General features: G+C 42.7%; 3 protein-coding genes across 5 annotated transcripts in view; 1 reads left to right on the forward strand and 2 right to left on the reverse strand.

Moving 5' to 3' along the window:
• Positions 1-5,722: 5,722 nt before the first annotated feature.
• On the reverse strand, positions 5,723-13,114 carry ARPC5 (actin related protein 2/3 complex subunit 5). Its single transcript, XM_048860430.2, has 4 exons — positions 12,875-13,114; positions 10,794-10,865; positions 8,329-8,505; positions 5,723-7,013 (listed from the first exon to the last, which is right to left on the reverse strand). The coding sequence occupies exons 1-4, from the start codon at positions 13,016-13,018 to the stop codon at positions 6,951-6,953; spliced, it is 456 nt and encodes a 151-aa protein (XP_048716387.1). The 5' UTR covers positions 13,019-13,114; the 3' UTR covers positions 5,723-6,950.
• Positions 13,115-13,283: 169 nt separating this feature from the next.
• The window catches only part of RGL1 (ral guanine nucleotide dissociation stimulator like 1), a 157,270-nt gene continuing 145,562 nt past the window's right edge, over positions 13,284-24,991 (forward strand). For all 3 annotated transcript variants that reach the window (XM_048860422.2, XM_048860425.2, XM_048860426.2), the window contains exon 1: positions 13,284-13,407. The gene's annotated coding sequence lies outside the window, so the exon portion shown is untranslated. The remainder of the gene's footprint in view (positions 13,408-24,991) is intronic.
• APOBEC4 (apolipoprotein B mRNA editing enzyme catalytic polypeptide like 4) lies at positions 14,532-16,756 on the reverse strand. Its single transcript, XM_048860429.2, has one exon. It carries the CDS (start codon positions 16,753-16,755, stop codon positions 15,646-15,648), a length of 1,110 nt encoding a protein of 369 aa, XP_048716386.2. The 5' UTR covers position 16,756; the 3' UTR covers positions 14,532-15,645.

The following is a 24,991-nucleotide window of genomic DNA, read 5'->3' on the forward strand; positions in this document are numbered from 1 at the left end:
CACAGCTCAACCTAATACATTGCATGTTTGGCCTTATAGACTTTCCAGGCTGCAATTCCATTGATAAGATGATGGAAGAGCTAGGCCACACTGTAGAACTCAGAGCTTCTTATTTGATTCCAGGATACACTTCAGCCATAGGATGAAATTATGGCTATCCGCTCTCTGCGCTGTACCAGTCAGTGAACTGGCCTCTCTCAGCCACAGCGATGGATCACCTTTCCCTGTTTTGCACAGCTGCACAGTTCAATGCAGATTTACAGAGACTGAGAAAGGTTCAGCTTCTCTGACTAGAATATTATTGATCGGTGTGATTACTGTCTGGCCCCCCACAACTAATCAGTTGCTTTTTGCCCTTTTCCTCCTGCTAGCCATCCCCATGGGTGACACAGCCATGGACGGCATCAGGGTGGCACAGTGTGATGCAATTGTGGTCTCCGCCCAGAAGAATCCTCACTGCTGTATTGGAAAGAGCTGCTCCACAGCTGCAGCTCATCTGACAATTCGTGACTATGCAACCATCCTTTCCCAACGACTAGCATCCAAAGCCATTCAGACACTCCCAGGTAAGGTTACCCGCATTCATGTCATTGTGTACTAAAAGGAGGAGATGGCAGAGCCAAAGGGAGAAAAGAATAGCACCACTTCACCTATCCATGACTGTCTTCATCCAAGAACCAGCAAGCACTTTCTGAATGGGCCTTCTAACCAGCCCTGTGAGACCTATCTTATGTACTTCTATAGCCCCTTACCATAGTATCTGAGAGCCTCACACTCTTCAGTGTAGTTATCCTCACAACACTCCTGTAAGGTAGGGAGATGCTATTATCTCCATTGTACTGCTGGTGATCCCTAGCACAGAGAGATTGAGTGATTTGCCCAAGGTCACACAGGAAGTCTGCAGTGGAGAAGGGAACATGACTCTAGTCTCTCCAGTCCCAGCCGAGCACCATAACTGCCTGTTCATGTCAGACAGGTGTGTGATTCCCTAGTTCACTGCTGGAGAAATAGGAAGCACAGAGCAGTTCGGTGACTTGCCTAAGAGTCACCGGCAATGCTGGGACTTCTACTCCAGATTCGTTAGCCCCTGTGCTGCCCTCTAACTTGACAATATTCCTTCTACCAGAAAGTCTTTAAATCATGAGAGAAACGTGATCAGCGGGATTTTCTTGGAGGCACAGCACTGGAGGGGAACAGAGCATACCAGTGGTAGGACATATTGCAGGGAAGTGTGCCAACATTGGGTTGTAGTTACTGGGGGAGAGGACACATGCTGGGATACCCTACTGAGTGATCTTGTTCTAGATCTGAAGGCCCTTAGGAATATGCCTGAATTCTGGAGGAAGGGAAATCAGGCAACAAATTCTACTCCGACAATTGAATTGTGCCCAGGCCTGCAGACATTTCAGCCGTGGGTCTCAGAAAATGAAGAGCACATCAGACATGCCCTAGAATAACCCTCAAAGCAGCGTTTTCATTTCTGAAGTGCCAACTCAGTTTTTAAAAGCTCCTATTAATTTTAATTCCTTAGGTTTAGGACTTTCCATAAGAGCAGAGAATGATAAACCCACTCTCTTGGGTTATCAGGTTAATAATATTTTATGTAGCTAAATACCCCCTGCAATTTCAGTTGAAAAGAGTATTCTCTAATTCCTGTAACTAAAATGTTGCTTTGCATTGTTAACAGCTGCGGTCTTTCACCTCAGAGGTGGCTGCATTTCAGTGGTGCGCAAAGTGATCATTGTATACATTGTGTCTTAATAAATCCTCGACCCTCATTTAGCGGTGAGAAAATGTTGTTGAAGTTAAACATCACTATAGAATTTCTGAAAGAAAATAAACCTTATTTCCTCTGTTGGATTCTAGCAGATTCTCTCTTCTCTGAATCAACAGGTTCTCTTATTTGTTTCAGGACACCAGGAATATATATTTTTTAATTTGAGATTATTTCCCCCTCTTCTAATGACTGGAACTTCTGTGCCCTACATAGATGAAATGTGCAATATTCAAATAATCATCACAACTCTACCCATTTACTGTTTATCCTATACTCACGTACATCTATACGCATCTTCTTTTACTTAACACATCACATCCAGAAGACACATAGATATTTATAGCAATCAATCCATGGCATCGAGATGTAGCTGTCCTTGCTGCCTTGGAATATCTAGTGCCACCTGAAGGCAGCTGACACATTCTAGCATCAGTTGATTTCAAAGATGTATGTACAGTGCCTAGCTCAGTTCATAGATTCCAAGGCCAGGAAGACCAGTGTGATCATCTAGTCCAGTGGTTCTCAAAGTTTTGTACTGGTGACCCCTTCCACATAGCAAGCCTGAGTGCGATCCACCTTACAAATTAAAAACACTTTTAAAATATATTTAACACTATTATAAATGCTGGAGGCAAAGCAGGGTTTGGGGTGGAGGTTGACAGCTCACGACCCCCAGTGTAATAACCTCACGACCCCCAGTTTGAGAACCCCTGATCTAGTCTGACCTCCTGTATAGCATAGGTCATAGAACGTACCCAAAATTATTTCTAGAGAAGATCTTTTAGAAAAATATCCAATCTCAATTTTAAAATTGTGAGTAACAGAGAATTCACCATGACCCTTAGTAAATTGTTCCAATAGTTAATTACTCTTACCGTTAAAAACGTACACCTTATTTCCAGTCTGAATGTGTCTAGCTTCAACTTCCGCACACTGAATCATGTTATACCCTTCTCGGTTAGACTGACGAGCCCATTACTAAATATTTGCTCCCCATGTAGATACTCAGATTGTAATCAAGTCACCTCTTAACCTTTTTTTTGTTAATCTAGATTCAGCTCTTTGTATCTATCACTATGAAGTGTGTTTTCTAATCCTTTAATCATTCTTGTGGCTCTTTTTTGAACCCTCTCTAATTTATTAACATCCTTCTTGAATTGTGGGCTCCAGAACTGAACACAGCATTCCATAAGTTGTCATACCAGTGCAAAATACAGAAGTAAAATAACCTTTCTGCTTCTACTCAAGATTCCGGTTTAGGCATCCCAGGATGCATTCGCTCTTTTGGCCACAGCATCACAGTCGGAACTCATGTTCGGCTGATTATCTACAAGGATCCCCCCCAAATCTTTTTCAGAGTCACTGCCTGCTAGATCATAATCAGGTCTTTGAATTTAGGATGGAAGAAAGTGAGGCACCACTAACATTAGCTAGAAGGAGGAAGGAATGGCAGAATCAGGTATGATGGACCTTACTTTGAGAAAGGGCAAAGAGGGATAGTGAAGAAAAGGCATCAAAAGAGATGGGAACTAGCTGGAGGAGAAGTATGAACAGGGGACAGCAGGAATAGAAAGCGAGGTGGAGGACATATTAGGAGAGATGAGTCTGCCAGCTAACCTTGTATAGATGTGATTAGAATTATCCACTTTGGGAAGAGTGAGCGTTACCTTAAGGGACTGGGCTTGATTCATATTTGCCCTGCTGAAAAGGTGATAACCCTAAAAGCCTATGAATGCCTACGCAGGTTTCCCTATTTGCTAGAGTAGTTCTGCCTTTTGTAAAAGGTGGACATGTTGCAGGAGTACAGGGAGATCCCATTGAAAAATCTGTGTATAAGGCAATGTGAAAGGCCTTGGCTTCTTTACAGGCTAAGTAGTGCATGGTAGTAGATAATCATTGTAAGTAAAACTGAACATTACAGGAAGTAGACAAACTAAACAATTATTTCTCTGTTAATAGAGCTTGTTTTGGGGCCATTCACAGAGCAACGCGCTATGAATTATCCTAGCCTGATGCCACATTAAAACCAGTCATTTATTACCCCAGCCCTCTTATTACTCAGTACAGCTGGAATTTTGAAATCATCTTCTGCATATCAGGACTAGTGTGACCTTGTCATGCTTTATATCTTCTTCCTCTCTAAACCACTCAAATGCAGGCTGAGTAATTTCAGTACTGGGTTTTTCTTCTTTATTAACACCATGACCTAGGAAGAGCAGTGTTCTTTCAGTAATAAGCTTCCTTATGCAGCTCCTCACATAGACCTTAAAGACAGCTATAACTGGATATGGTTTATAGATTTCTATGAATCAAATGTACTGCAGTCATGCCTAAATAATGTATCTCATATCACTAAAATGAGCAAGAGACTGACAGTACATGAACTAGTGGAAATGGGAATAATGTCTATTGTCCAGACCTGGTTGGGACTGAAAGGCAGATAAAATATGTAGTACATCATGCTGGTAGGATGTTTGTTTTTGTGTATGTTAAATAGGGCACAGAACTGATCCCATAAGTGGTAAGAGGATTTAGTTAATACCTTTTCTTTGTGAGACACACGGAACTGGGAAAAGGAAACAGACTTTAGGCTGGGAGAGAGAAACCTGATTTTCCCATATTTTATCTTAACACTGTGCAACATGAACTTGGCCCAGATTACCAAAATTTTCTGTAGTGTTTGACTAGCAAAGTATTTTGTCCCTAGCCCTCGTTTGTTTTTTCTTTCTGTAATTTGTCAATACATCTTGGTTTTGTTTAAGACTACCTGAATTAGGTGGTGGATACTAGCAGTGGGGCAAATCACTGCTGGGTGCCTCAGACTGACTTCAGAAAAGGCAGAATAAATAGGTAACTGCTTGAGTGCAGGCTGTGATCCCACACTCCCCAACCAGAGCAATGGAGCTCGTATGGAGGGAGCGAAGTTACATGAAGAGCTGTAATTAGTTACTGCAGAGACCACTGTGGAGCAAACACTGACAATGCTAACAAATTGGACTTATTCACTCAATGCAAATAATATAGCTTAGAAAGCTTTTTTCCTAGTGGAACAAATGTCACTATTCCTCATCCTTACATGTACATTCATGACTTCTCCCCGCAAACTCCAATTCACAACTAAATGTGAACTTAATACTGGTAAGAAAACTGTAGATGCTAGATGCACATTTCAAAAGTGACTCGTAACTTTGGTTGCCTCACTTAAGGCATCTTTGACCCTTGACTGTCAAAGTGCCTGCCTTTGAAAAATTAGGCCCCTTTAAAACAGTCAAGTTGGGCACCAAAAAAATGGATACACCCAAAATCATTACTCACTGAAATGGCCTAAGTCCTATTCAGAGAGCAACTAGTCTATGCATAAGCACTTAAAAGTGACCATGCAATCCACTGCTCAGTGATGGAGTAATTCTTTGGGAATTAGGCCAGGATGAAAATATTCACTTAGACATGAAGTAGCCACAAAGTTTTCAGCACTTAAAAAAAAATGTAAGGGAAAAAAAAAAAAGCAGGAACTAACAAGAATGAGACTTCAGGAGCTATTGTTTTTTTCCTTTCCTAGCTAATCATTTTTCATAAGGAAAGTAGGGTGGGGGAATGAGTTTAAAAATCTCTTCATTGTTCTTACTGATATGTCCGTGTGCAAAAAAAGGACCCAATGAAGTTGGAAAACAGCTACATTTTTGAATAGTGTTGGTGTCCACATATCTTGATTTAGGTAGAGCATTCAAGACTGTTACAATATGATCCAGGCCTATGATTACTTACACGTGCAAAGTGCTGCTGCGGAAACAACCTTGGCAGGAAAAAGACTGGAGGTGAAGAGCAGAAGTCAGGTGACTATTTCGGCTTTTTTCCTTCCTCAATCCTTCTGTTACTGTGTGAATTTCCCAAATTCAGAAATAAAGCTATCAGAACAATTAACACCAAGGAATTTGAAACATTAAATAAATATTCAGTGACAATTTATTATCTGATCTTTATAATTTTACAAAAAAAAGCAAGTATCAAAAAACAGCAAAGATTTTCACGAGTTCCTCCTAAACTGGTGTAAAATGTGAATGTAAGACACAGGCTGGCCTTGCTCCTGGTCATACACATTCAAGGTTATCCCTGGGCTGGGGTGCACTGGGCCTTTGGAAAATTTTTATTTTAAAAAGCACCTGTCTTTTTTGGGGACTTGACTTGATTCACCCAAGTCACTTTGTACTGAAATATAACATGGAGTGCGTACCTATTAGGATCAGAAATTAATCTCTTCTGGATCCCATGTACCTGAACACTGATCAAGGGGCTTTGCAATGGACACATTAGGCACCAGTCTGCATTTCTCAGATTACTAAAAGGCAGCTACTACATTGTGTTAGCTACAATCACTTTTTGCCCCCCTGCCCCGCCCCAACATGCTGCAATGGGATTTAACTGTATAACAGCCCCTTCTATTTTTCCTCATCAGGATCTCAGGTCCAAAAAAGGAAAGCTTCACTAGGTTAAAGCCCAGGGGAAATGGACCGTCATCCTTAAATATGTCATACAACTGTGTTGTGATGCCTTAGACAATTCTGCAACAGTGTGACTCTCCCATTGTGGACCCAAGACTTGAATGATCAAAGGAAACAGAGATAAACCATAAAGGTGAGATAGGAAAAAATACTCAACTCACTGGATGGATATTCTGGTTCTTTTGAGCCAGAGCTTGTTCTTCTACTGTACTTGCTGCTGTAGGGTTCAGAGTTTGAACAGGAGAAGCATAGTCCAGTTTCCATTAATAGCTGCACCATCTTTTAAAACACACAGCTTACACTGAACACTGCCTGGTTAGCTAAAGAATTAAGACACTGCCCTGAGTCCCTCAGTATCTGCTTGGAAAGTCAAGTCAAAATCTGGCATGATAATACATGAATGTAAATCATCTTACACAAAGACTTGTGTATATGTCACTGAAATGCTTTTGAGAGTACCAAATACTCCTATTAGAAATAAAATGGCACCTCTATTATTACCCGAACAGCAAAAGGAACTCAGATATGCATATTTTGTCATAGATATGAGAGAGGAAGCAGGAAGGCAAGCTGAGAGACAGATGCTACCCCCAGGGCAGCAGTGGCATTTGGTTGTTTTGGTCATTGTACCAGCATTTTGCACACCCACGGCAAGCAGTCACTGGCTGCTGAACTTAAACCGTTTTTCTGGCAGTCAAGACACGGACAATGGACCCTACACCTCCAGCAGCGAGAGCCTGAAAACAGAGAAGTAACAGTTAATATAAAGCCACAATAACCAGAGACAAACAATTACTACTTGGACTTCAGTACGTTTCATTTGAACATCTCAGAGTGTTCTACAGACACTAAACGTCAGCATTCTGCAATAGGGAAGCATTACTACATTCATTTTATAGATGTGGAAATGGATTCAGGCATTAGATAACTGGCACAAGCCAGAGTCACTGGGGGAGTCAGGACTCTTGGGTTTTATTCCCAGCTAAGTCCCCAGCTTTGACCTTTAGATTATATTGCCTCGGTGCAAGACGACAGTTTTTAGGAAGTATGTAATGGCTCATTTTCATTTTTACCTAATACATGATCAAACTTCACCTCTAAAGTCTGCATGCATCAATATGCAGTAGGAAGTGTGTATTAATTTCACATGGTTCCCTGGGGAACCTTGTCCTTCCCATCCCAACTGTTGCAATATGAACACTGGAATTTTAAGGGGAAGAAGGTGTGACAGGGTCGGGCCAGATGGCTACAGAAGAGTGATCAAAGGGAGATATATTAGCCCCAGATTAAGCAGGTCCCTTTTCCCTGGGTAAGATAACAGGGGCAGTTCCAGAACAATGAGGAACATGCTGGAACCAATTAAGGCAGGCAGGCTAATTAGGACACCTGGAGCCAATAAAGAAGCTGCTAGAACCAATTAAGACAGGCAGGCTAATCAGGGCACCTGGTTTAAAAAGGACCTCACTTCAGTCAGTGAGGGGCGCGCAAGGAGTAGGGAGTGAGAAGGTGTGCTGCTGGACCACTGAGGAGTACAAACGCCACCTGGCATGAGGAGGAAGGTCCTGCAGTGAGGATAAAGAAGGTGTTGGGAAGGGGCCATGGGGAAGTAGCCCAGGGAGTTGTAGCTGTCACACAGCTGTTACACAAAACACTGTAGACAGCTGTGATCCACAGGGTCCTGGGCTGGAACCCAGAGTAGAGGGCAGGCCTGGGTTCCCCCGATCCCTCTCCCCCCTCCTGGAGGAGTGTTTGACCTGTGGGTCCTACCAGAGGGAAAGGTCCCCCCAGAGACTGTGGGGATTATTCTCCTTCTTTTTCTCTATGCTGGCCAGTGATGAGGTTAGCTGAGTGAATGGCAGGTTTGAGCCACAAGCAAGGGCTGCTCTGAATCTCAGAGGCGAGCAAATCCACCAATAACCGCAGGACCCACCAAGGCAGAGGAGGCACTTAGTCACAAAGGATGATTCTTGTTGGACTCAAGACAGAGTCCTGGATGTAAGGGTCTCTGCTAACGCAAATTATCAGGCCAAAAGTGACAGACCATCAACACACCTTTTCATGCCACTGCAGTAACACAGCACTGCTGTTGTCAGAGGGGCTCTCAAATCCCTTGTAGATGTATTTCATTAGCAGATCAACTCCATTCTTGTCCAGAGATTGTACTGCCTTTTCAATATCATTGGCTTTGAAAGAGATGAGGACTTTCAGGACAATGCTTTCTGCACGATCCTGTAAACGAGGGAAAAAGTCACAACCTGGAACTGAGCTGATCCATACTCACATGGTCTGCGGCCAAATGTTAATGATCTCTCAGCTCTGGGAGGCAGAACATTTCTATTTTTAACAATGCAAAAATGTTCTGTTAAGGCAGCTCATACACACACCAAGTTGTCAAGCAAACTGTAGAACAGATGTCCACCTCTGCCCTATGACAGCATGACCTCAACTGACTTTGCTACACAGATCTGTAATTCTAAATGAATTTCAATTTACAGCTAACATATGTAATTAATTTGAAATTAAGTTTTAGATAAGTTAAACAGGTAGCACATCCCCAGTTGGGCAAAGGAAGCTAGTCTCAAAAAAGAGACACTCATTTTCTTCACTGGGTTTGTAACAAGCTTGTTCTCTTCTAGGTTTCTATCTCTGCTCACCAAGCTTGGCTTTTGTTTGCAGGACTCCACCCATAGTACTGTATAAGGGCTATACTGAACTTTATCACTGTTAATGTGTCATGGACCGGAAAGTTCCAACTTATTTTGAACTAAGAAGACTAAGGGTTTGATTGGCTTTCCTCTCACAACCTAAGCCTCCTCTTATTTTACATTTTGTCTAGATGGACAGCACTGCTGTGGAACAGAAGTGATCTTAAAGGAGTCTGCTCCCAAATTTCAGAAGTATCCCTACTCAGCACTGTCTGATACCTTAGCTTTACTCCCTCTCTTCCCCCATTGACTACTGTATTATAACTACTGCTTTAATTCTGTGTACGCAATGTTTTACAAAATCTTTGGAAAACATCTTTAAGGCCCGGTCAGCATTACCAGCATGAAATAGTTCCTGGTAATATGACTGCTTAATCTACAGGGGCCAACCCAAACATTTGAAGCCACAGTTAAAAGCAGCTGAATTGTCACATCCATGCTGAAATACAACTACTAGCACCAAATGTTTCAGGTAACTGTTTTTGAGAACTGACCTTGATGCCATTTCAGGATCAAGAATTTGTGTAGCATGGCTAGGTCCTATCATCACCCTTTCTGTAAGCATCAACCTCTTCTCCCCCGCCCCCAAAAAGTAATTTTCTTCCTCTGTTCACTCAACCGCTTGAGAGGCAGCAATAAAAGAAACCTTAACTGTTAGAATGGATTCCTCCTGTGTATAATCCCACTGAGCAAGTACTGTCTGCAGTTGCTTCCCAAAGGAATTATAGCCATTATCTTTCCCAATAAGCAGACACATCCTGCAGCCATTTGATTTAGTGAGCCTTCTCAGATATGTAGTAGCAACAGTGATTTGGTGGGAGGCTCTTATTCTAAAATAAGAATGATGCCAAGAACAAGCTCGCGAGACAGAGCTGCCAGGTCTGCAGGTTTTCACAAGGCTTTGGGACACCAGTCATATTTTAAGTCTTTTTTCCAAGTGGAAAAACACTTTGTACAATGGCACTACTTTGTACAGCTGATCTGCCCCATGTGTACTGTGTCGTGTATTTCACTGTCAGAAGTTTTAATACTTTACTACAGTTAGCCCTGCAGAAGCAACTTAACTGTGGAAGAGCAACTTAGATTTATTTGCCCCCTACATCAGAATTAAGTTACAGTAGCCCCTATGCAACCCTAATGTCTTTGTATTATACCTTCAATGATACCAGTGCAATTCTAGTGAAGGAAACATTGTCACAGATGTAAAAAAGGGCAAAATTATCTGCAGAATTTCTTTCTTGATGATGCCCTTGCTAGCAAGATCGTTAAGTGATTCTCACAATCCCAAGTAAATTTGTAGGGCTGGCAGTTGGGGGAAAGCAATCTTTACTGGGAAATTTGGTCTAGTGTCACAAACAAACATGGAATCCCACAGATATATTCTTACAGAGTGAATGCTTAGAGCAGAACTCCACTTTAAACAGAGCTGTGTGGGTGGCTACAGTATGGTAGATTCCTATAGTTTATCTGTGCATCGTTCAGTCTGCTTTGGGCATCCATAACACTCAAAACTAGTTTTTGGGAGCCTTATCCAACAGGCAAGTATGTGTGCACAGTATAGTCACTCTATCCTGGGAGTGCTTATACTTTCTAAGTTCTTATTGTTAGCTAGAATTATGGACTCAACACAGTAGCCAATCAGTGCCTACTGTTTTGGGGCCTTTTTCATAGGCCTACTTTGGCAGAGTATAGTTTGGCAAAAGGGAAGAGCTTAATAAGTCTCGAGAGGGGAAGTGAGAAATCTATAGAGGACAAAGAATTAGGAAAATTCACAGCATGGCATATAAATGTGAGAGTTATTGATTACTTCACCTTTACTGCTTGGTTCTTGGTGTTGGTTGGAGGATTCTTCAGGGCTGCCTGCAATGCAGCCATCATGTTCCCTGTGAACAATGGTTAAGGAAAGATGGGGAAACAAGGACTTGGAAAGCAGTAGAGCTAGTCACAATACAGTGGGGTTCACATGGAACTTGTTCATTACTCGGAATATCAGCTATGGAGTTGCTGAGAGAACATCTTCCATATTGAACACTTCAGTGAGTGCAACGTAAGGTAACAAATACTAGCCAATTACTAAAAGCAATGGGACAGTACTAAGGTGGTCCAGTTTTCAGTACTGGAGAGCACCAATCACAGAACAAGGATCCAAATAATAGAAACATTTAGACATTCCACCCATTCTATCTTCAAACACCACACATAATGGCAAAATATCATGCAACAAGCTATAGCACGGCTGTTTGCAAAATACAGAATGATGTGATTGCTGAAATAAACTGTTAGTGGGAACATCTGTGGCCCATAAATTGGAAAAATACCATCAGTCAGGACCTCAAACTAAACATTGAAAAGAAAGGTCAATCTGTCAGTCAATTCATCACACTGTAGTTGATTATGATTTAGGAGAGTTTTCTATTCAGATTCTTATACTGCATCCACCACTGTGGTATCTAAAAACCTCCCAGTCGTGCATTAAGTGACATGACTAATATGCACCACAGATAGAGTTCATTATAGAACAACAAGATTCCAAGACTACCTTCATCACTGTCATGAACCAGAAGGAGCACAAAACATGCTCTAGAGACATAGGTAATTCAGGCTTCCTGCTGACTGTACAGAAAAGGAAGCTAAGCAGCTCCCACTTGAATTTTCTTAAAGGGTTTCACAGTTTTGAGCACAGAAATTTGCCTTTCAGGTTTTTTTTCCCCCCACCTCCAGGAACTGCCAAAACTGAATCACAAAACCCAAGTACTCCTTTTCTCCTTACAGTGTGCATGATGAACACCCATTTTTTCATGTTCTGTGTGTATATAAATCTCCTCACTGTATTTTCCCCTGAATGCATCCGTTGAAGTGAGCTGTAGCTCATGAAAGCTTATGCTCAAATAAATTGGTTAATCTCTATGGTGCCACAAGTACTCCTTTTCTTTTTGCGAATACAGACTACCACGGCTGCTACTCTGAAACCTGTCATTAATCCTACGTGGTTCAGCCTCGCCTTGAAAAGGCACTCCTGAAGAGAAATGCTTTAATATGTGGAAGTGAAAAGCAATCAGATTGTCACGGACTGGGTGCAATTATTCCCATAAAAGGAAAACCACACAGAGTGCACACTTCCTCCAACCCTGAAGCCTAAGAAAAGGGGTTTGAGGGCAGGGCTTTCTCTTTGCTCCTCCCTCCTGCTCTTGTGAGGACAGACAAGACCACATCCTCAAGTGTCTTCCCGCCCCAGAGAACTGGAAATAAAAAAAGCTGACTAATATTAACATATATAAATACAATTGTAGAGGGGCAACTGTCTCCATGGATGGCAGGGTGCTCAAGCCAGGGATTAGACAGAGACACTCTAGGAAGTTTTACATTGTTTGGAACACATTTAATTGAAAATCTATTGTTTAAGAACCTAACACCTGGGTTTTAATCTGTGTGTTTCCTACTCCTGCACTTACACTCAAAGACAACAGTTATTTATTTCATTCTGTGGGGCTAGGTGCTATTGGCTGTCCTTGCCCAACCTGAAGCCTGCCCCTAGGGAGCCACAGATGTACAGGGGAGACCAGTTCGAGAGAGAGAGAGGGCTGTGGTGAATCTGAGCACTGGACATGGAGGATCCTCTCCCCCTTCCCCTAGACAGTAACTTTCCAGGCCAGCAAGACCCTGGCACACTCAATGCAGGGTGGCACAGGCGAGCCCCATCCCCCTTCTTGTGCCCTGGGCATCCTACAAGCCTGGTAGGCTCAGTCGAGGGCTGGGGACCACTCCCCGCCCCGGGGCTCGGCACGGAACCGGGCAGGGCAGGGCAGGGCAGGGGGCCAGCCCCCTCCTCCCCTCGCGCTCCTGGCCTCAGCGCCAGGGGCCAGGACTCTTTCTCCGGCGTTGGCGGAAGGATATTGCCGCAGGCACGAGTCCACCTCGCTCTCGTCGGGCCCGGCCTGGCCGTCGCCTCCATCCTCCTCGTCCACGAATTTGTTCTCGTCATATTCATCCACATCCACGCGGCGGAAGCGCGCAGAGGACACCGTGTTCTTCGCCATCGCCCCAGAACCTACCGGCGCCTCTCGTCCGCTCCCCTCCGCAAGGCGGTGCCCGCCCCCTACTGCCCGCAGCGAGCAACACTGCGCATGCGCAAGGAGCAGAGTTCCTTCCGCCTCTCACTTCCGCAGTAGGAAAGATCGTGCTCGATCGACAGTCTCTTCCTACGTAATAGCCATACGCGCTCGCCGTTTGTGGGTGGGCGCATGCGCAACACAACTGCGAGTCTCTTTTTACACATGCGTGTTTTAAATTCCGCACCTCCCCCTTCTGCGCATGTGTTCTGAACAGACTTCCTCTTTCTCTTGCGGCATCCGGCAGGCCTTGCGCGGAGGCGTAGAGAAGGCAACCCTCAAGTGGGCGGAGGAAGGCAGGGTCTGGGGAGGAGCAGGTGAGCTGTTGCGATTGGTCGGCAGGAGGTGGTCACGTGTTCTCCCGGCGTGAGGAGGACTGTTACCATAGGAGCGGTCTCTGGTAGCCAGGCGGCGCTGTATGGGGGCGTCGTGGCCTCTGAGGGGGCGCGGCGCGGTGCGGCGCGAAGCCCCCGATCCGGCCCCGCTGGGTTAGGCTGAGCCTCTGCACGCCGGGTGGGTGTGAGCCCCCAATACGCACCGGTGTACGGGGTGCGGCTTATCTCTGGCAGCCCCGGTGTGGCCCGTCCCCCGTCTGTCCTCAGGGGCTACCGCAGGAAGGAGGTTACTGCTCCCGAGGCCTGTCTCCCTTCCTGCAATGCTTCTCCAGCGCTTTCCAGTGGGGCGCCCCTGAGTGCTTCCTGGTGCTGACGAATTCATTCACCCCACCCAGCTGCTCGGGAGAAGGGTTAGCGCTCACAGCCCCATTTTGTAGACGGGGAAACTGAGGCACGGAAGTGTCCAAACTTTCAGCAGTGCCCCTTGATTTTGGCTGCTGCAGTTTCTAGGTGGGCAGGTTTTCAATTTCACTTGTCTCCTTTTTGAGCAGGCATGCTTGGTGTTGCTAGCCCAAAGTATCCAAAATCAGGCTCTTAAAAAATCGAGGTAACTACAAGAATTTGGGCTATAGTGAGTTTTACTCATAGTCATATGATGAATCAGTAACAGAGTTGAGGCCAAAACCCCAAAAACTTGACTCCCTGTTCCTACTCTTATTTTCAAACAGTAATCCCTTCCTTTATATTGATATAAACATTTTAATCAATAGTCCTTAATACATATTGAAATCAGATTTGAGGTATAAATTATATTAGTATTGTATGTTAAATAGACATTGGTAAGTAGTTTGAGTTCAAAATCTGGGACTTACAAAAAAGGATTTTACAGAATCTAATATGAATCATAATGCTTTCCTAATACTCAAAACAATATATTATTCTAGGACATTAAACTTTGTCCTCTGGTGCTGGGAACCCAAACTCAAAAGCCTTGTGCTAATCCATAACAAGGGGAAATTAAAATTGACTTTAAACCAAAAGTGAAACTGACTAGCCAACTTTTACTGTTCAAGCTGAGTGAAATGCAGAAAGTAATACAGACATAGTACATTTTAAAAAACACTCCATTTTAATCGTCTAAGGTATTAACAACAGATAATCTTTTTAAATAAGATTTTTATCATGCATTCCTTTAAATAAATGTGTTCATTTTTAAAATAATTGTATATACATTAAGAAGTTCAATTTAAAATTCCAGTCCAACTCCCACTGAAGTCAATGGAAAAACTCAATCGGGATTGAAGAGGGCCCCAGAGGATTGCATGTTACTAAGATTTAGAAGTACAGAGTTCTCATACTGTGACCTTAACCCTGCAAAGATTCATGCAAGTGAGTTGTCCCCCTGAATTTCCTGAAGTGAAATCACTCAGCACCTTGCAAGATCAAGGTCACAAAAATAAAAAGGGAGTGGGAGAATTGGTTTTGCAGAATTAATTGGTATTTTTTTGGTTAAGGTTTCTGTAACATCACTCAAAGCCCCTTTTGCTAGAGATCAGAAGTTACCAGCTTTGCTATAGAACGCTGCAACTAAAACACTTTAAATATTCGTAACAAATATTTTGTATTACAACAGTGAAAGCACTGATCTATAAAACAACTCACTTTTCATACTCTATATGCTATCAGCACCACCTTTTTAAACTTGATATGAAAGAGATCTCTTTGGTGTTCACTCAATTTCATTTTTTATATATTTCTAATCTTATATATTTTTAAAATCTAATTTAAAAATCATATTACATGAACTTCTGGCTGATGAGAGGTGGCAACCTTGGAGGGTAAAGGCTTTTTTATTCACAAGACAAGTAGTGGGAGTGTAGTGTTCCCCCATGTATGTCCACCCTTACCTGAAGGAACCACTTCTAGGGATTCAGGCAGTGTTTGATCTATATTGTCCTTTTCATCCTTGCCTTGTGCCGGGGCTTCCAACAAGGATACTAGTTATGCTGACGTCTTACATGATGTGGACACCTCTCCAGTAAAAATCAGATTGAGACCGTCAACTTCATTTATTGTAAGTCACTAAAAGTCATGGGCAGGTACTGAATTTTCATCATTACTGGCCTAGACTGGATTTAAACGAGTGTTCTAAAGGTGAAAGTTTCCATATCCTGAGCATCACAGTTCTCTGAACCATCCAGTCCCTCTGTGTATTAACTTTCATAAGAGATGGATTTTTTTTTTTTTTTTTTTTTGCCCTTTGGTATCTGTGGTCTTGCTGCTTAAAAGTTGTTCAGTGATTTCTACCACCTGAACAGGTCTTCCATGGGAAAAGGTTTGGGAATGATTGGTATAATTAAATAACTCCTTGGGCATCTTTAAATGCCTTACAATATTTTTAGGTTTGGGATATAAATGTTGCCCCCCAAAAGGCAGAAACTTGCTTGTGAAAGGCACCAAATGGCTGTGACTCATCAGTGGTGGCAATCTGCCGTTCATCATTTGTGAAAGTTGATGAGAGGGTGTGTTAGCAAAATAGTCTTGCTGCAAATTCTGCTGGGGTTTTAGATTTTCATATATTGCCTGGGGAGATGCTTTCATTAAGTAAGATTTAATTCCTGTTATGTTGTTAATTTTATGTGAATTTTGTTGGTCAGCTAATGCTCTTGCAGGTAAAATTGGATGATAAAGGGTTGCTTCTGGCATACCACTCACAAAATTGCAAAGGAGGGAATGCCAGACCCCACCACATAATGGGTTCAAAGTCACATGAGGCCACAAGCTGGCAAGGCTTCGTAAAGCTTCACAGTTCCATATGGACACGGGGAAATCATCCTCCGTGTGATAAAGCTGAGAGAAATAAATACAGAGGGAAATGTCTGGGTACTTTGTCAAGAAGTTGTAGATCTTGCTTATACAGCAGTGCTCAGCTTCATTACAAGGAGAGTAGTTGGAATAAAGAATTATGTACCTGATGCTGTCATAGTCATATGTAAGTGCATCCAGATAGCCACCCATCTCAAATAACATGGACTCTGGGTGGATGTTATACTTAATGCAATTGGTTGCATGGCCCTTTTGGACTAATGTCCCAGAGAAGCTCCTCAGTTCATAGAATATAAGGTGTTTGTTTTGATGACTCATTAGCCCATATGGGAATCCAAAGGCCTTATGAAATTCCATATAAGGGACTCTTGCTTCTTCACCTGTCCGTATATGGTAGGGGCATTTGGCACAGCTTTTGCTCAGTGTCTGCCAATAATAGGGCTTTACTACTGTTCCTTGATTTGCCAGATATTCCTGGAACAAAGTTTCCCTTTCTGGGTTCATATTGTACTGGAAAATCTCCCCACTCATATTTCTGTAATTGACAGTCCTGAAAGAAGAAAAAAGAAACTAATAATTTATCCCTCCCATTTCCTTTGCACTTACACAGCAAACATTATAATGCATATTCGTCTCCAACGAATATGCTGGTGCACAAGTACAGACAAGAAAGCTTTGTGGATTGCAGCTTCAAGTGAAGAGAGGGCAAGTTGGCAATATGAGTTTCAGATTGTCCTTGTTTTTGCAGGCCTGCTTTCTGTGTTTAAAATAAATTAATCAGAAAATGTCTCTTCCTGCTACTGCCTCCCCTCCCACAAAAGTACAAAGTGTGTGTGTGTGTATATATATATATATATATATATATATATATATATATATATAAAGCATTGCATACTTTTCAGAAATTGGATCACTAGATTTGCTGTATACAATCTGAGCACAATCAAATAGTTTAAAAAAAAGTATAATTACCATCAGTACATCTCCAGACCAGGATAGTAGTCAATGTATATGTAGTCTACTTCACAGGCTTTCCTAAGTCCAGTTGTTGATTCCCATTTTAGTCTAATAAATATTACAAACTTCAGGGGGTGGGCGTTAAGATCATTTGTTCAATTGGAAAAAAAAAACTGTTTTTTTCCCCTTGTCTCCATAGACCAGCTTGTAATTTTGTTGTATAACTTTACTGAGGTGTGACAACCCTACTACAGTCGTGGTGAAGACTCTAAAGGCAACCTCATGTTGATGTTTGCAATTGCCAAATGCTAGGATACGCAGACACAAATGAGACTTTTTCATTTGTTTGTATTTCAAACAGTCTGCTGTGTTTAGCTTTCTTTCCTTTGCCTGTCAGTATTTCATTTTCTCTCTTCATTTATTAAGTTCCCTTAATTTTTTTCAGATATTTTGGTACACGTGGGGGTTTTTTTGGTTTTTTTTTGAGGGGGAGGGGATAAAAGGTGCACAGGTATTACAAACCAAAATATTTATTTGGCATATTGATACCAAGTAACTATTTATTATTCATCTGTAGAGCCAATCCGACAAAGAGGCACCATTGTTTTAGGTATTGTGCAGACACATAACACAAAATAGTCCCTGCTTCAATCTTGATTTTGCTAAAGTCCTTGCATAGGTTTATGATCGTTGGATCTTTAATAAGTGTGTAAGCAGTCTGATATACAGTGGGCCAAATCATGCTAATCATACTCTCAAAAAACTCCAAATTGGAGTTAATAGGAGTTTTGTGTAAGGTAAACAAGATTTGACTTAAAGATGCTCTGGCTAATTATTTTCCTTTTTCAGTTGGACCCTATCACTTCCTTTTCAAAAAGCTCCAGCGGGCTCCCCCTTTCCCACTGATTCAAGTTTAAATTTCCCATCATTGCTTTCAAGGCCCTGCTTGGCTTTCCTCCTTCCACCTGCATTTTGGCTCTTATTGCGTTCCTGCAAATCCTCTTTGCTCCGCTGACTCGAGCTTCACTACTCCTTTTGTTTCCTTGTCACACTCCTGTCTTTTTGCCAAATTCCTTGCTCTTTCCTGTGCATGAGGACCTGCTTCAGGAGATTGTTCCATCTGCGTCTCATTTGGGGTTCTCCTAAAGTAGGGGTGGGCAAACTTTTTGGCCCAAGGGCCGCATCTGGGTGGGGAAATTGTATGCAGGGTCATGAATGTAGGGCTGGGGCAGGGGGTTGGGGTGTGGGAGGGGGTGCAGAGTGTGGGAGGGGGCTCAGGGCAGGGGGTTGGGGTGCAGGAGGGGGTGTGGAGTGTGGGAGGAGGCTCAGGGTAGAGGGTTGGGGGCTCAGGACAGTGGCTTGGGGTGCGGGCTGCAGCAGGGGACTCAGAGTAGGGGGTTGGGGTGTGGAAGGGGGCTCAGGGCAGGGGGTTGGGGTGCAGGAGGGTCCAGGGTGTGGGCTGTGGCCCAGTGCCACTTACTTTTAGCGGCTCCAGGGTGGCAGTAGCGTGCAACAGGGCTAAGGCAGGCTGCCTGCCTGCCTGCCTGCCTGCCCTGGCCCCGCGCCGCTTCCGGAAGCAGCCAGCACCACGTCCCTGCAGCTCCCGGGGGAGGGGGAGGCGGAGGGCTCTGTGCGCTGCCCTTGCCTGCGGGTACCTCCCCCGAAGCTCCCATTGGCCGTGGTTCCCCGTTCTAGGCCAAGGGGAGCTGCAGGGCGTAGTGCCTACAGGCGAGGGCAGCGCATGGAGCCCTCTACTAACCCCTCCCCCAGAGGCCGCAGGGAGGTGGTGCCAGCTGCTTCTGGGAGTGGCTCAGGGCCAGGGCAGGTAAGGAGCCTGCCTTAGCCCCGCTGCCCCACGGGGCTGCAATCCCGCAGGCCGGATCCAAAGCCTTGACAGGCTGGATCTGGCCTACGGGCCTTTGTTTGCCCACGCTTGTCCTAAAGGATCTCTTCCTGAAGCCCACAAACACTGTCCGTGTGATGTTGAAAATATTCACACTGAGTGTCCTATTGTGTTCAGTCTTGTATGTGTCTGTCTTGATCACTGTAATTTCATCAGGGCAAGGACTCTGTATCTGTCTTCTACACTGATGAGCACATTGGTGCTTAAATGGTAAATAGTACTCATAATAAAAAAGAGTGGTTCTGAGGAAGAAAAAATCCTCAGAGTTTGGATAAAAACCTTTTGAGGGGCTTATCTGCACCTCTCCAGACCTCCTGTAGTTTGCCAATACTAGCAAATAGAAAAAAGGTGAAGCATTTGGAGAAAGGTGTGTGTTACTGTTGCCTTCCATGAGCAGCCAGACTGGCCACAGGATGGCAGCATAGCACACACGTGGTGTTCAGCATTTTATACTAACTGGCCATAAGAATGGTTTGAACTTTATTCTCTGTTTGCAGTGTTGTTGTAGCCATGCCAACTTTATTCTGTGTATGCAGTGTTGTTTCACCCATGTTGGTCCCAGGATGTTAGATATACAAGGTGGTGGAATTAATTTTTTTTATTGGTCCAATAAAAGATATAACCTCCCCCATCTTATAACCTTATTATGACATTTAACAAGGTGCTGCCAAAGAGACTGACCTCTTCCCCTAAAACTCTATGTAGCTCTGATACAACAACAGCAAATCTTCCAGCCTCCCAGATTAGTGCTGCAGTATCCTAACTGAGGAGCTCGGAGCCCCAGGGTAACCTGTCAAAGACTCTGGGTTTAAATGGGACTGTGTGCATGTGACCTGAGTGCATATGTGCATCTGCCCTCTGCTTCCCTGCCAGCTCTGTCCTTATGAGCCTGCAGGGGCTTAAAATGACAAGGATCCTGTACTGTAGTGCTTCAGGTTGCAGCATTCTCATCAATTTAAATCCCCTGCCAAGTAAGAAGAATGGAACCGACAGGGGAGCGGACTCCAAATGAATCAGTGAATACAGCAGAGCTCTGCTTCTCATTTACCACATACACTATTCTCATAGTGGAGGAATGTGGGTCAAAAGAGGAAGGGTGGCAAAAAAAATCAAAAAACCCTTAAGCAAAATGGAACAAAACTGACCACTCAGCAGGTTCTCAGGACAAGTCAGCTTCTGTGCCTTGTTGTTTAAATTGTTGAAAAAAGAAAAAGAAAGGCTAGATGCCAATTTAGTTGTATAAGCTCTATTTAACTTTCTTAAATGTCCAGGTCTGGTGGATGAAGCAGCTGGTGACCTTGTGGAACTCTCCACAAAAAGAAATTCTTGTCAAGTGTACAGCTGTAGACAATAACACTGAGCACTTACCTAGCACATCTCATCCTCAAAGCACTTTATAAACATTAGCAAATGGTTTAGTGGTTAAAATACAGATTGGTGAGGGGGCACTATCCCCAGCCCCTCTGAGTGTGCCACTGGGCTGGATTGCTTACAGAGACAGTGGCTTCTGATTCTGGGAGCCTAATTTGAGACACTGTGGGTCTGATTATTTATTTATTTATTTATTTTGTAAGTGCTAAGCACTCAGAACTCTAGTTGCAGTTAATGGGTGCTGTGGGTGCTCAGCACTTGGGAAAGTCAGACTCAATGTGTATCAAATTGGACACTTAACCTGAGGCACCCCAAATCAGTAATCATTTTTGTTAGCCTTAAAGCCGAATTTTGCAATCTTTACTCAGGAAAAAATGCTGTTGATTCCAATGGGACATTTGCCTGACTAAGGGCCCAGGGTTTGGTCCTATAGTTCTGTATCTGGTTCCCCTTCTGTAGAATGGGGATACAGTACTTATATACAGCACCTTGCAGAGGCAAGGGGTTGTGAGCCAACAAATTAATATCTGTAATGTGCTCTGAGTTCCTTAGTAAGCTATTACCAGCAGGACAGTGGGGTGGGAGGAGGTATTGTTTCATATTCTCTGTGTATATATAAAGTCTTTTGCAGTTTCCACGGTATGCATCCGATGAAGTGAGCTGTAGCTCACGAAAGCTCATGCTCAAATAAATTGGTTAGTCTCTAAGGTGCCACAAGTACTCCTTTTCTTTTTAGATTACACTGTAGGAGTATAAATATTTTATTAGCTTCATTCTGTTTATTCATAACAATTAACCAGTGCACAGGCTTAGGGAACAATAAGGACCCTCAGAAGTCTTTTGTTTTGTCTGGCTGCCCCTGTGTTTAGCCAAGAGCGCTTCCAGCACCCTCTCTTCTACTTATCTGCTTTCCTTATGGACTTAACCCTGTATTGGTCAATGGGGGAGTTTTCCATCTGCAGGAGGAACACAGGGGTTTTGGGCTGCAGCAGTGTGGAGAGTGGGTCTTTAATTTTTTTCCAGTAAAACCTTTAAACCACAACACAAACATGTATTCTCTATATATAGGAATCCCTTCATCTACGCCTGAAATGCAGCCATCTCTGGGGCAGACAGCAGTTGCCATTTAATGGTGCACAACAGCACTATACAACTGTATATGGAAGGAAGTGAAGAGAATTACTGTATTCAATTAAAACTACAGGGTGAATTTAAGTGGTCAGCATATAATTACTCAAGTTGGAATTTGGCCAAGACATAGGCCATATGTTCTTGTTCTTGAGAGAAATATACCAACTGGTCAGGACCTCACTTTTACATCTTCTCCAAATACTAGATGCAATCATGTACCTCTTCAGAATCTATGAAGCTCCTTACACCCCAATCTATCCCAAGTTTGCCAATTTTGAGTGTAATTACTGATATTGGTTTTATTTACTTAAAATAAGGATAACATGATTTATCGAGATTTTCTTTTGCATCGAAGGAAATACACGGATTAAGGGTTTATATAGAACTTGGCAAACATTTATCTAAAGTATAGATATAGTTCCAGAAGTGTGATAATGATTTTTCTCCATTAATTAGCCAAATTAAAAAGCCAAAGTTTGCTGTCTCTAGTACAAATATATTTACATAAGGGGGATCTAGTATTCCCCCTCTAAGTAATGCACTTTGTACAAGAATGCCCCCCTCCCTTTTTTTTTTCTGCTGAAATCTCTGAGCATTGAAATTCTGTAGCATTTCTTAGCACTGCCTGGTTCAAAATAATCTCTACTGGAAAGCATTTTACACATGACTTCATTCAGTAATAAGTTTATCTGAGTTCAAAGTACAGAAGAGTCATGTGGTTCTTAAACAATCAGAAACTTAATGTTTCTGTTCTATCTTAAGACTTTAAATATGGGGGCGGGGAGGGAGAAGCAGGATATGATCCAAAGCTGTTTTTGATTTAATGCTTTAGTTTCATTTGGAGACTTGGGGCTGGATCCTGCAAAGTGCCCGCAAGTCCCATGTGTCCTGGTGTTTGTGTCTCACTGTTTTTACACAAGTGTAACTTCACTGACTTCAGTGGAGTTATTCCCAATATACACTGGAATAAGTGAAATCAGAATCAGGCCCCTGGATCCCAATATTGTGGTGAACAGTGGAGACTGTAACAAAGGGAAGATGACCTGGCATCGCCTATTTTGGTATTTGTAGCAGCAATAGACAGCTGATGAAAATATTGTTGGGGGCTGGTGAAACGTGAAAGCCAGAGTGCAGGGTTTGTGAATTCAGAGCATGCAAAAATAGGAAACAGCTTTGTCTTTAACCAGGAACACCAAAGCTTCTTGATCCTCATCTACATTGCCCCAAATATTTCAGTGCTGGCCTTCCTTTGAGCAGACTGTGCTAATGATACTGAACTGTCCGGTGGTCTTTATGAAATTGATGGTGGAGACTGGGGTAAAGATACTAAATACGTTTTCACTGATGAATTACATCAGGATTTTCAAATCGGATGCGTAGAATGAAAAACTGGTGCAGCCCACCATTTAGCCTCCCAGTAATTTAGCTATTACGGGATAATCTCCGTAACTAACTTTTTAACATAGTTTTAAAATCATTGCAACTTGCACTAATTTTTTTTCCTTTTAAAGAAACAGGCTGTTCCCTCCACCCAGTGTTTTGTCCTCCTAAGAGAGAGAGCTCCGTAGCCTATGGACTTGAAAAAGGTAACATATATGTATTTGAACCAAAGATCACCTAGGAAGGTTCAGTGAGGAATGGGAGCCTGAAGAGAGATAATAAGTCAGTGTAGTGAAGAAATCACTATTTCTAAGGCACGTTTTATTTGCTCATAAAAATTCTGATCAAGGCTCTGGTCCTATAAAAGAACAAATTGATGTCATTGGGACTACTCTTGGGCATAAAGTTAAGCACATGTGTATGTCTTTGCAGGATTGGAGACCAAAGTAGTAATGCCTGCTAAAGCTAGTTTTTGTTGTACGTGGGATGAGAACAGACATCTAAGAACAGTAATAAATACTGTAGAAAGCTAGCTAAATTCATACCTGGTTTACCTTAGAGATGAATTTGGCTCAATGTATGTTTGGTTGAAAGTGTGTAAATGGAAGCCAGAGGCCAGATACCCTGAATCACAAGTTCAAATTTCAGGATTCTGCATCCTCTCAACATAAATAAATTTAGTTCTATGCATTTTGCTCTAGCAGTATTGCCATACCCAAGCATTCAAAAATCACAAATCAGGCACTAGAAAAATCATGAGATTTAAAAAATAAATGGGGAGGCAGGGGAGTAGTTTCTTTTTCTTCTGGTGTTGGAATGTTCAGGTTTCACATTTTCATGCTTTTCTCTTTAGCCACAAGGGCTATAAAATTATCTTTTGGGGTTTTCTTGTTTTTTGTTTTTTTAAAGGAAAGCTGAGCTTATTATGTAGTAACCTGATTCTACCATCTGGAGCTCTAACAAAAGCACCAAATAATGTGAGACTCCCATTACAAACCACCCAGATCTTAAAAACCTCAGCCCTCTCCATGCTGTATGAACATTAAAGTGTCCATGATATTTTTGTAATGCTAGGGAGTTGCCAACATTTTTCTTTTTCCACACTGGTGGGCGGTGTATTGCCACTCTCACGCTGTCAACTCCAGCATAGTTCCCTGTGTACCAGTGTAAGGAAGGTGGGGCTGGAAGATCTGTTGCTACACAGATAGGCTTATCCTCCCCGCTGTGACATCGATGGGCACATTATGTATCTGGGACTATTGCATATATATATATACACACACACACACGCACATTTCTTTTTAATTGATTTGGTTGAGGATCTAGCCCCTGTTGACATCTGTTTGCCGGTGGAGGGAGAGTAGTTTGCTTCATATCACTAAAGATACTGAGTCTGATTCTCTTATTCATACCAGTATAAATCAAAAATAACTCCATTAAAGTCAATGGAGTTACTCTGGCATAAATGAGGTATATGATCAGAATCAGACCCTGAATGTGTGTTGGTTCCACCAAAGTGTTGCTTAGCCTTATCAATCCATATGTGTATATTAATTTAGGATGTTCTGCTTTCTCTTTATTGAAAACAGTATCCATAAGTGATGACACTAGAGCTGGTTGGGAATTTTTCAATAAAATGCTTTTTCATCAGAAAATGCTGATTTGTCAAAGTTGCAACTTTTTGTGAAACTTATTAGTTTCAACAAAAAATTTGTCAGGAAGGCTTCTCAGGTTCTGGATGGCATTTAGAGAGACCCCTATTCCCCAGAATAGCCAATAGCTGGGTGGTTTGAGTGCTCAGCTGGTGCTGATCAGCATCTCCCGCATCCTAGGTGAGTGTCTCGCCAATGGCATATTAGCTATTCTGAGGTGAATATTTCTCTACTTTAAATTTTTAAAGGTCTAGTTTTTGTTCTGATGCAGAATGAAAGCAAATGCTGAAACCTCAAACTTTTTGCAAAAGTGAATTTTTGTTTTCGGGCCAGCCCTATGTGTCAC

Source organism: Caretta caretta, chromosome 8, assembly GCF_965140235.1.
Source record: "Caretta caretta isolate rCarCar2 chromosome 8, rCarCar1.hap1, whole genome shotgun sequence".
In the NCBI taxonomy this organism is placed as follows: Eukaryota; Metazoa; Chordata; order Testudines; family Cheloniidae; genus Caretta; species Caretta caretta.

Bases quoted from the DNA above. Each gene is read 5' to 3' on its own strand.
- ARPC5 (XM_048860430.2), bottom strand. From the start codon at position 13,018: ATGGCGAAGAACACGGTGTCCTCTGCGCGCTTCCGCCGCGTGGATGTG. The intron at 10,866-12,874 runs TATCCTTCCGCC...CCATTGTTCACA, and splicing joins TGGACTCGTGCCTGCGGCAA to GGGAACATGATGGCTGCATT. The intron at 8,506-10,793 runs GTGAAGTAATCA...CCTCGTTTACAG, and splicing joins CCAAGAACCAAGCAGTAAAG to GATCGTGCAGAAAGCATTGT.
- APOBEC4 (XM_048860429.2), bottom strand. From the start codon at position 16,755: ATGAACCCAGAAAGGGAAACTTTGTTCCAGGAATATCTGGCAAATCAA.